The sequence below is a fragment of the Nannospalax galili genome, unplaced genomic scaffold (assembly GCF_000622305.1).
Source record: "Nannospalax galili isolate Female #2095 unplaced genomic scaffold, S.galili_v1.0 scaffold872, whole genome shotgun sequence".
In the NCBI taxonomy this organism is placed as follows: Eukaryota; Metazoa; Chordata; class Mammalia; order Rodentia; family Spalacidae; genus Nannospalax; species Nannospalax galili.
The window spans coordinates 1,812,498-1,824,788 of NW_008332654.1; the positions used below are offsets into that span (position 1 = coordinate 1,812,498).

At 35.4% G+C, this 12,291-nt stretch overlaps 2 protein-coding genes across 2 annotated transcripts in view; one reads left to right on the forward strand and one right to left on the reverse strand.

Moving 5' to 3' along the window:
- Nucleotides 1-6,969, forward strand: part of Necab1 (N-terminal EF-hand calcium binding protein 1) — a 185,020-nt gene extending 178,051 nt beyond the window's left edge. Inside the window, exons 12-13 of the mRNA XM_008827620.1 lie at nt 1,332-1,423; nt 5,014-6,969. Of these exons, the coding sequence (XP_008825842.1) occupies nt 1,332-1,423; nt 5,014-5,042 (121 nt within the window). The 3' untranslated portion in view covers nt 5,043-6,969. The remainder of the gene's footprint in view (nt 1-1,331; nt 1,424-5,013) is intronic.
- Nucleotides 6,966-12,291, reverse strand: part of CUNH8orf88 (chromosome unknown C8orf88 homolog) — a 26,344-nt gene continuing 21,018 nt past the window's right edge. The window contains exons 5-6 of the mRNA XM_017796763.2: nt 10,746-10,852; nt 6,966-8,165 (exon numbers count right to left, since the gene is read on the reverse strand). Coding sequence (XP_017652252.1) covers nt 8,142-8,165; nt 10,746-10,852 — 131 coding nt within the window. The 3' untranslated portion in view covers nt 6,966-8,141. The remainder of the gene's footprint in view (nt 8,166-10,745; nt 10,853-12,291) is intronic.

Genomic DNA, 12,291 nt, shown 5'->3' on the forward strand with positions numbered 1-12,291 from the left:
TCCCTATGTAGTCCAGGCTGATCTCAACCTCTCAGAGATCTGTCTGCCTCTCCCTCCTGAGTGCTGGGGTTAAAGGTGTTTTCATTATTTTTAATTATGTATACTTGTGTGTGTCTACGTGTCTATGTGTAGATAAATGTGCACATGTGTGCTGCTGCCCAAGGAGGCCAGAGGTGTCAGATCCCCCTGGAGCTGGAGTTACAGGCAGTTGTGAGTAACCCAACAATGGGCGCTAGGAACCAAACTTAGGACCACTATGTTTAACTGTTGAACCATCTCTTCAGGCCTAATATCATACCTTTTTATTTCATTTTTATCTTTTTTGAGACAGGATTTCCCTGTAGCCCCAGGTGGCCTGGAACTGGCTATGTAAACCAGGCTGGCCTCCATCTCACAGAGATCCATCTGTCTTTGCCTCCCAAGGTCTGGGATTAAAGGTGTGTACCACCATGCCCAGTAAACCACCATGCCCAGTAAATCATAACTTTTAAAAATATCCTTAAATATTATAAATAAAGGAGGAAGAAGAGACCAAAAGATGTTGTTTGGAAAATAAAAAAAAAAAAAACAATTTTGAAAGTAAAATTACTGATAACTAAGAAATACATGATTTAAAAATAAGCAATGAATGGACTTTTTGCTCTTCTGTTATATAAATAGTTCCAGGTTTTAAGCAGTACAAAAAACAGGTATCGCCAATAAATCCATGTTTTAGGGTGCTAACTATGGTAATAAAAGTAGAAGAACATGAGGAAATTTAGCTGATCCATATTTCACCTTAAATTATTTTTGTGGCTTCAAAAGACGAACTTGGGATGGTAGCTGGGCAGTGGAGTGCCTGTCCCATATGCCTTGGATTCTACCTCTAGCTCTGCTGATGAGTAACTGTAGCACTTTGTGCTGTAATATAGATCAAATGACACCAAGAGCAGTCTAGGCAGATACTCTTGAAGGCAACTCATTTCCAGCCTTGTAGGTAGATTAAATTTTATTTTCTAGTAATGGAAATTCATGTTTACAGGCATACTATTTTTTAACTGTTCAGATAGCCGATACTTTCATTTTTAAACTTTTGAAAATCTGAAAAACCTCCTCTTACTGTTCGTGTTTGTGTGGTTATCTTAAATACCATTTCTTCTAAGTTTCTGATGACAATGATTACTTTTCAGATTCTTTAAAGACAAATAACCATTAAAAGAGGTCTGTATCCAGGCATTTAGTCTAAATCAACTCAAACCGTGACATCTTGCTTGAATTCGACCTCTGCTATCCTTCCTTTAGGAAGGTTGGGAATAAAAATGCACAGCTTTAACCTGTAATCCTTTGTACAGCCACCTTCAGATGAATTACAGCAAGACCTTCCAAAGAAGTAACGTGGATTTCTTGGAAACTCCGGAACTCACATCTACTATGCTAGTTCCTGGTAATGACCTGGGATCATGCTTCTGTCTCCTTTCTTTAGCTTTTGATTTTGAAAGACAGTATGCTCCCCAACACTTTATCAATGGTGCCTTCTCCACTGTCTCTTCATACAGCATTTGGAGAGATGGGGAGAAATGAGATTTTATTCTATTGTCTTCAGTTCTTAGTAATTCTTAGTATTAAACCTATTGTTAGTGGTTGGCTTACCTTCAGAATTTTAGTGGAATTTAAGTCTAAGTCATGACAATTAAAAATTATTTAAATGTTTGACTATATTACAATTTAGTATACGGAATGCAGTTTGAAATAAGTAAATGTAGGCTGAAGATTAGAATTATGTTAGAAATGTTCATTATAATAGCTATTAAAGTAAATCAAGTAAAGTATAATTTGGAGAAAAAACGGAAAAAGGTTAGAATAAAATTGTCTAAGATGACTAGACAAAGCTTAGTTAAGAAGGTTGAGAGCCCAAATTCACTTGTTATCTACCCATACAGTCAGTTCCTGAGTCTACAGACATTTACTGACTAGTAATATGTGCTTGGCATCGGTGCTTAGCCCATTTACTGGCACCCACTGAGATCCTTCCTGTTCTGACCAAGCACTGTGCCAGGAGGTAACTGAGGTGGCCAAGTAAAAACAGTCTCTACAGATAAAGTACTCTCTATTCAGTTTGATCAGAACTTTTACAAAAGGCACACATTTACACAAAACACAGCTCAAGGCATGAAATAGTTACCACTACAAGTAACTTGTACTTTCTGGGCTTAGAGAAGTGATCATTCTCAACTTTAAGGTTGAAAATATCTTAGCTATATGAAAAGGAAGTTGGAGTCATTGCAGGTTCTAATCAGTAGTAACTGACAGGAGGGAAAAAGGCTGTCATCCCGGAGTGGAGAGAGAATGACCAGCCAGGTTAGGGAAGGAAAAAAAAAGCTGGCTGGAACTCCAGCTACCAATGCAGCATCCAGGAGCAAAGCACCAGAGACGATTCCTGAAGCTGGGACTAGTGAGAATGTGCAGAACATTGAGGGAAGCCTGGGAAATGCCTTTGGGTAAAGATCTGTAGAGGAAGGAGAGCTTCCTTCAATAAGGAGTCTGAGGGGCACCAGTCGAAGGAGGAGAAGTGGAACAGACAGGGCAGTGTCAAAGCAGGAGTGAAATGCAAGGAAGGGCACAGTGCTCCTAGGGGCATGTATGGTGGAGCGACTGAAACAATGGCACAGGAAACTGGATTTGACAAGATGACGACTCGGAAGAACAGTCTTAATAGAGTGCTAGCAATTTGAACCTAAGGTAGATTTTGATGCAATGAGGAACAAATAGGGCATGAGAAAGTGAATTCTGGAACTGAAGCTGGTGAAGAAGACAGAGAGGGCAGATGTGAATGCTTTCAACTTGGCTGGTCCCGACGATCTGAGCCAGAGCATTGGTGTGCCATTACAGCTCCTGGGGAACATGCTTGTCTGCTTGGAGAATGGCACTCATAGGGAATGTCTCTCACTTTATAGCAATGTTTAATCCTCAAACAAGAAAGGCATGTATATGATTGACTTTCTCATGCTTCATAGCTTGACTCAATTTATATTACAAGGCACCATAGCTTGGGGAAAGGTCGGGGAAGTGTGGCAGCAGGTTATTAAGGAACAGACTGAGGCTATTGCCTTCTATTTATCTAACAAAAATTTAACTTAGCTATTATTCAGGCTTGAACTTTCTGTTTTAAACAGCTTCAACCTGCAAATAAATTCTGCAAATAGGACTTACTATAGCCTTTGCTGATAGAATGCAGGAATATGGGATGGGCATTTATCTTTTCATTTAGTCTAATGTAGTACTAGAACTTGAGAGCACAAAACAGTATAGCTTTCCTAAAAGAATGAAAAACTTTCACATCATAAGTGCACTGATACTCAGTCATGAAAATCTCACTGGTTCTGATCTATTTTTGCCTGTCTTCATATTTATTTTCAAATATCCCAGTTGTGAAACTGCTGATCCAATGAGGTAAAAGGAATATTATACTTATTGGAGTCTGGAGTCTATCAAGGTCAGAAAACATCTGATCAAAAATAGAGTAGAAAAATAACAGAAAATGGGCTAAATAGCAGTGAGGGGTGGGGCAAATGCTCCTGTAAGCGTTGTAAATATAAAGTAACCTGCTACAGTTTCCTGCTCCAACTTTAATATTTGGATGGACTTTCAGTGCACTGTTAGTGTCCCTGGCACACCATATCTCTCTGCACTTTCTAATTTAGAAATTTTGAACACAAATAAAACTGGATTAACTCTTGTTCCCTGAACTCAAACTTAATTCAGTTTAATACTATTTAATCGCTGCCCTACCTTGTATCAATTTTCATATCACATCTAATCTCAACAATGATGAAGGAACATAACGGAATGTAAACTAAACTTGGCTTTGACCACAATTTAAAACCTGCCTCAAACAAGATTTTAATATTTATTGGGACATTCCAAATTTCATAGGTGTAATCCCAGGAACCTCTTCTTGAACAAAAAGCTGAAATTGGTGTGAAAATATTATTTGTGGGTTTTAATGGCCATACAACTTCTAGTACTAATTTTAATGACCAGTTTTGTGCATTTTGTATGTTATATAGCTATGAAGGTTAAAAATAAAAAAAAAACCACAGTTACTGCACATATTTAAGCCTAAAATTTGAAAAAGGCAGCAATTATATTTAGAAATACAGGCTAAGATGTTTTTTAATTTAGTTCAGAAATTATTTCTAATAAGGTCACTTTTTCATTAAGATTGTTAGATTACCCAAGATACATCTCAAGAGGTAAAGTAACTAAGCCAAATACCATCCAGATATAAGTATGCAAACCAAAATATATCCCTCTGACCTGCTTAATTTAAAAAATCAGTCAAATGAGGCATACTGGCATACAGCAGTGCAGACCACTAACCAACCTAACCCACTAAGCAGAAGGAGCCAAGTGCTTCACTCGGAGAGCAGAACTTCTGTGACATAGAGAAAGAAGACACACAAGAAAGTAAAATCCCATTGCCAGCAAATTCAACAACTTTAAAAGCAAAGTTTCCTCCTTTCCATTCACCAGTTTCTCACAGTAGTCCAACAACCATGCTTCTTTGCCATAGGTTATGTTTGGAAGTATTTATATTTATCAGAAAAACAAACAAACATTTCTGGTGTTAAAATCTAAACATAGGAAAAATAGTATTTATAATGCACCTACTTGCGTATACTCAACCCCTTTGAAATGTGAATGTGGAAGTGTCTTACACATTTCCTAACTGCAGCTAGAATTAGATAGACTGCAAGAGCAGCATGACTTAACGGCAGGGAGTTTAGACTCTTGTTGGTAAGACAAGCCCTATTCATACATAACAAAAAGTCTTGGACCACAACAAAGAACAAGAAAAATACAGTGTAAATGACAATTACTTAGGAAGAATTCAATCTCATCTGAAGTAGTCTAGAGACTTGAAAAATACCTAATTACGCAGACTGGAGGTGAGAGAGATGATCTCTCTACAATTTGGACTTTCTTTGCCCTAGAGAATGTTTCCACTATTTATTATTTTTTTTCTCTTTTCAGCTTCATGGTGGATCCTGAACAACAACTAGATGTCTAGACATTTTCTTTATTGTTCCAAGCACAAAACAAGTGTTCCTATTTAAAATTCTCTCTGCTTGCTGATCTGTGGTGTACTTTTGTTCAGTGTGTTTACTCTAGTGAACTCTTCTAAAGTGTATTCTGTACATTGCCAAATGTACTGTTGCTCGCAATCTTTGATACTACTTTGCTACACTGTAATCCATCATTGTGGCAAAGTCCTATGTGAAAAATACATTTATGTATAAAGTGATAAAACTGTGAAAACTATGAGAAAATGCTAAGTGAGAACTTTTAGAGCATTACTTCATAGGACAGATTTTTGTAAACTGTCATATACTATAAAAGATTAAATTAGTGCTTTGTGACTTTCCTAGTAATACATGTTTCTGTGAGAGAAGCATTCTTCAGTAAGGTCTACTCCATTTTCATCACATGATCCCACAACTATTCTCTTAATAATTCTTTAAAAGTGAATATAGATGCATAAAACAACCTTGGTTATAGCCTGCAGAAACCCTACCCACCTGTCATGCTGTAACCTGCTATTTTGCCAGTGAACAATTCCGTGGTAAGTTATGGTACCATTTATTAATATAACACCATTATTCGTTAGTATCATAATTTTCTGTAAGTTAAACATTATCAATCAAAAAAGAAAGTTTTTACTTTGGGGACGTTAGATCTAAGTTTTATAGCATAAAGTTTTGGTATATGGCCCAGATAGCTAACTTTCCGTACGAAAAACAGACATTTGCATTTAAATAAATATTTTTAAAGACAGTACTTTAAAACTAAAATTTAAACACAAGTGAATAAAGAGGAAATTTAAAACAAGCAGCTTTAGGGCTGAACATTCGTTTCATAGTTTCTACAATAGGATAATGAAGACTGTATACTTGATCTGCTCTTCTCTCCAAGCTCTAGCTACAGACACTATGACAATACAAGTAGAGATGTGCTACCGTCTTATTCTTTAGTCCAAATTCCTGTGAAACCTGGGTTGGGGGTGATGTCTTCATGAAAAACATGTCAAATTTTCCTTCTTACATTGGAAACGGGAAAAGGAAGATTGAATGAAATCTTTAATTTCATAAATACAAGGTTTGACCTACAGTATTGTCTAAGCTAACTTGTGGAGCACTGGTTTTGCTTTCAGTCTTCAATCTAAATAAATTTTATAGTTTTGTTAGATGTAAATAGCAAATTTTGGCATACACACATAAAATATATGTGTATAGCTGTGTTCAACGCTGAAGATGAGAACTATGAATCAATGTCTGGCTTAACTCTTTTAACAGATATGCAAAGCAAAAACATGGACTTATACAATGGTTACTGAGATAAACTATACACATGTACAAAAAAACGGTCTTTGTGGTCTCAATCTGATTGTACACAGTGAAACAAGACTGAAAGACCTTTATATCTATGGGACCTTCAACATACAAACTCTTCTTCAAAATGCTGGTTATAAGTGCTTTAGAAATGCAAATTATTATCAACAAAACATTGGCTTAATTGGTCCACTTCAGTATCCAACTCAAAACAAACAAACAAAACCCAAAAATCTCATTGGTACCAGATAGTTTCCATAAAGTAGCATGGTAATAATATAAGTGAAAAAGGGTTCTGCTTAGCAACAGAGCATGTAGAAAAGCCTTCTGCTTGTAAATTTGAGTGAGTTTTATAAATATTTCAAGAAAGAATCAGAACTTGTAATAAATCAAGTAATTCCAATAGTAATTCTGATCTCAGCTTTTTACATGTAAATTTTTGGATGTTTGCAAGACTGTGTGTGTTAGTATGTGTGAATACACATTTATACACACACTAAAACCTATGACAACAAAGGAAAATAGTAGGGAGCAAAACATACATGAAAAAATGGAGCCACGAGTATAAATATTTCATTTTTAAATTAAGCAATAAATTTGTGCTTAATGATGGGTTTTTGTTTGTTTGTTTTTGTTTTTTCCCTGTCTGAAAAAAAGAACAATACTTTCTCTGGGAAGCAAAGTAGTAAAAAAGAGGTTACTAAAAGACCAAGATAGAAAATCAACTATGGGCTAGTGAAATCTGGACAAGTCCCCAAAGGAGTAAATAAAAAGGTGCTGGTTTTAGGAGTTCCCACTCAGGGAAAGGTGAAGTTTCTGCTAACTGGTGACCCTTGAAGGTCTCACTAATAGACCCTGGGACCCAAGAGAACAGAAGAAGTGAGTTTATACTTACCTTTCTATCTGCAATGTTTTTAACACTGTTGACTTTCTAGGAATTAAAAGCTTAAGTCCCAGAATTCTTTATTTAAATATTCTTGTTATATAGGTTGAAACTTAATGCACCTCCATTATTTGCAAATACCTAAATTTTTCCTCTATTGGAGACGAAAATATCAATTTTATTTTCAATTGCTCAACTCCTAACCATATAGTCTGACTAGTGACATCAGGTAAATTGCTTTTCAACTTCAGTTTGATTTACCATCTCCATTAGTAACTGTGAATTTAAGACAGTGTTATTAAGAACCTAGAGATCAATCAATCTCATATCTGAAATGTGTATTAAAAAGTTTCCCTCTTGCCATTGATAAACATGTTTTGAACATCCTGAATCATTCTATGCCTGCAGAGAGATCATAATGGTCTGCTGAAGTGCTCGTATGAAATTTGTGGGAAAAAGAATAAAAGCAACTTTAAAACAAGAAGAAATTATGTACCATATATATCTTGTAGCGAATACTTTATATTTGAGAACCTTTACAGCTTACATTTTCATTCCATTATTACAAGTGATGAAAACAAGAATTGCAAGTAGCATGCAAATGATAAATACAGTCTTCCCACTTTGCTAACAAAATTCCCACTTTCGAGTGTTACTTCCCAGTTTTTGTAGGAAACCACCTGCAAAGCTGAAACTGATTAAAAAATTCTTTATAGTTTAAAACATCTCTTTTTCATCTTATGAGAAGCCAAATAGCCAACCATCAAAAGTAAAAATAAATAGAATTGTCACAGTCCATTAGTTATTATTATTAGATCCACTTCATTTGCAGGTGTCCAAAATATAAAATGAATAATTCTTTATCTTCAAATTCATCTGTTCTTAAAATGCTACTTAAAACTTTGGTTGTTTTCCTGTAATAGAGAAGGAAAGATGATTTCTCAATTAGACTAACTGAATATGTTTTTTACACATTAGTCTATTCAACCAAATACTGTGAGCCTACTAAGATCTAAATGCATGTTACTATAGACACTATTAAAGTAACTAGAATTGTCCAATAGAAAACAGGTCTGTGTTTCGATAAACTTGTGTAATCCATTTAAAAATATGTGACATGGTATTCTAAGCTTGTTGAGTTTGTTTCTTTGATACCTAGTTTTTTAAATGTTATTAATGCACAGAGCGAAAGTAAGCAATTCTAATGTATGTTTATTCAAAATAAGTTTGTCAAACTTTTATTAGCAAAATAAAGTGATATTAAATAGTAAGTCTGAAAATAAAGTGATTTTATTTTATGTAGAATTAAAATTTCTACTTATTCTTAAAGATTAAGAAATTATGTGTTCCCTAAGGTCTTCACACAGGTGAGAAAATAGCTAGTACTCTTTTTCGTCCTAAATATTCCTTTCTGGAAGATTTTGTGGGGAGAAAAAAAAAACATTGTTTAATGTTTTTTGAGATAGGATCTCCCTGCAGCCCTAAGATGGCCTGGAACTTGCTATGTAGACAAGGCTGGCCTTGATCTCACAGAGATCTACCTGCTTCTGCCTCTCAAGTTCCGGGATTAAAGGGTGTTGCATCACCATGCCTGGTCCAAAAAAATTTCTATCCTGATTCAATTTTGGAAAACTCACTGAAGAACTACTGGGATGGGCCCAGTAGATAAAGGCACTGTTGCCAAGCCTGATGACCTGAGGTTCATCCCCAGGACCTGCATGGTGGAGAAAGCCAACTTATGTAAAGCTGTCTTCTGACCTCAGCACATATGCAGTGGCACACATACACCCATACACCCACATCCCCCCACCTCCCCACACAAACACACACATGTACACAAAATAGAATAAAATAAAAATAAATTTTTAACTGGCTGGAGACATGTAAATTTAAATATGAAATATTGATATTAACAATGATTAATATAAAATTTGTATAGCTTATAACTTTGGAGATGTTATTCATTTAGTTATTGTGTGTGTGGCTGTGGTGTGTGTATGTGTGTGTCTGTGTGGTATATGTGTAAGATTTTTGTGACAGGTGTGTACCCTTGTGCATGCATGAAGGTCAGAGGGGGATGCTGGTATCCTGCTCTATCTCTCCACCTTATTCCCTTGAGACAATCACTTGCTGAATCTGGGAGCTAAGGTGGTGGCCAGCAAGCGCAGTGATCTGCCTGTCTCCATATCCATGTACGCCCCGCTTTTTCTGTGGGTTCTGAGGATTCAAATGCAGGTCCTCATGCTGTTGTAGCAAGTGCATTTACCTTCTGTAAATTACCCATAACTGAGGAAATAAATGCTATGGACTTTCAAGATTTAGAGTCCCCAAAATGGAAATAGGAAGTAGTACTCTCTACCCTATATCAGAACTTTTCTCAGCAGGGTTATATACCAAGTCTTATCTTAACATTACTGCTGCTTCTACCTAAATAAAATAGTGGTTTTGATAACAAAGTCAAATTTTAGTAGGGACAGAAATAATTTACTGAATGCATTATGATGGATAGGCATCTTAGTTGGCAATTTTATGTTATTTTATTTAATCCTATCCACATAGCAGTTACTATCCTTATATGTGACTGCAAAATTGGATCTCAAGGTTACGTGACTGTCAAAGTTTGAGCCACCAATACGCAGCATGGTGCTAAAATTTGAAGCCAAATTTGATGCCAAAACCATGTCCTTTCCATAAACATCCAAAAGGATGCATTATTTATCCACTATGTGTACTTATTTTGATAGATTCGATGGATTGATATAGAAATATAAAGGGCCAGCAGCAAAGCCATGGAAGTTACTGGGTGATCTATATACAAAGCCTGAGTAGAACAGAAAGCCCACTAGCAGACTTTGCCATAGGCAACTGTCCTTTCTTTAAATATTGCTGGGATGACTAGATATCCATGCAGAAAAAAATCAAACAGCTCCCACCTCATACCATGCTTTACAATAAATTCCAGGTAGATTACAGAACTCAATTGAAAAACAAAATAGAACTTTTAGACTATGAGATGATATTTTTAAAATCTTTCAGCAGAATATTTTATAAACAAAATACAATTATTCCATTGCTATAACCAGTTATAAAATAATAATTATTTTATAACTGGTTATAAATATACATTTTGATTTTATGCTTTCTATTTATATATTCTATGTATATGAGTGTTATGTCTGCATGTGTCTAAGTGCACCATGTCATGCAATGCCCATGGAGGACAGAAGAGGGCGTTGAATCCCCTGGAACCTGAATTATAGACGGTTGTTAGCTGCAGTGTGGGTGCTGGTGTTCAAACCCGGGTCCTCTGCAAGAGCAGCTGGTGCTCTTAACCGCTGAGCCATCTCACCAGCCCCAATTTTTATTCTTTTTTTTGTAGCACTATTATTTTATAATGCAAAAAATTAAAAATTTAGGTATAATAATCAAATGAAAATGTTAAAGACAAAAACGTGGAATATAATTTTATGATACAAATTTAGAAAATGACTTACTGGGTTTTGAAGTACAATGGGATGATCAGGCAGAAAGTCTGGTTTTTGTCTGCAGATGGAAACACTTGAAAGCTTCAACAAGAAATCTCTGCTGTATTTAATTCTCTCTGTAGATATTAAAATTTAAATGTAATTATAAAACAGTACTATTTTAAATAACTTTTTATCATTTGTCTCTAAACTATCCAATGCATTGCTTTATAAATTGGTATGTAGTATTCATGCAAAGGATGGGGGGGAAAGCTATGAAAAAGGAAGAAAGAAGATTGTTTGAAAAAACTGATAATATGATCCGGGAGTGGTGATGCATGCCTTTAATTCCTGCTTGGGAGGCAAAGGCAGAAGGATCTCTGTGAGTTCAAAGTCCAGCCTGGTCTACATAGTGAGTTTCAGGCCAGCTGGTGTTACAAGGAGACCCTGTCTCAAGAAAAGACCAAACAAACAAACAACAACAAAAACTCGTAATATGGGGCCTTCTTTTTGTCTGGTTATCAGACAAAGAGATAGTTATTGATGTATTCTACCTAATAGAGTTTAAAACACATGAAATGAATTTTAACAGAAGTGAATGGGGGAAATAGAGAATTCCATAACAATGTCAAGCAATATATATTTAAAAAAAATCTCTTCTTTCCAAACTTATGACAATTAAACACCAAACATTAGTAGCAATCTAAATAGTACTATTAAATACTTTCATCTAACTAAAGTGACGGAAATGACATCAACAGCTACAAATTTACAAGTTCTTTTCAAATATACTTGTTATAATCAACAGATAAAATATATGTTAAACCATAAAACAAGCTCAATACATTTAAAGGCTTAAAATCATAGAGATTACATTCTCTGATAGCAAAGTATAATTAGAAATCCATAATAAAACTACCTAGAAAAATTTAAATATTCTAAAAGCAAAATAATATATTTCAAGAAACATTCATAAGATAAAATGGTAAGAAAATTAGAAATACTTTGAAGTGAACAACTGAAATACAGCATTCAAACGTAGAGTGTGGCAAAGCACAACTTCAAGAGAAACAAATTCTTATTTCTAAGAAAGATTTTGGCCAGTTTCTGTGTTGCTGTAAGTACTGTAACTAATGTTGAGTAATGTTGAAAGAAAGAAGTTTAGAATTCTGGTTGCTGGAAAATTCAAACAGTACACATCTGGGAAGGAAGCGCTGTCTTTACTGTGCTAACATGCAAGATGGCATAATGTAGTGGCACACAGGCACTAGAGGGACTTTGGAGAGGGGCCAGACTGGCTCCAGTGCTATCTAGTCCCATAGAAACTAGCATGAATCTAGCTTAAAGACTTGGTCATGCTGCAACATTACAAGCAGAATTGGGCTTCAACAAGAGTTTTGACAAACTACACTTGAACCACAGACATAAGAATATAAATATATACAACAAATAACCTAGTGATCTATACCGAAATTCTGAAAAGGAGAAAGCTAAACCCAAAGTAAGAGAAAGGAATCTGCAAAGATAAGAAATCACCAAAGTGGAACATAAACAACATATAAAGTTAAAATGCCAA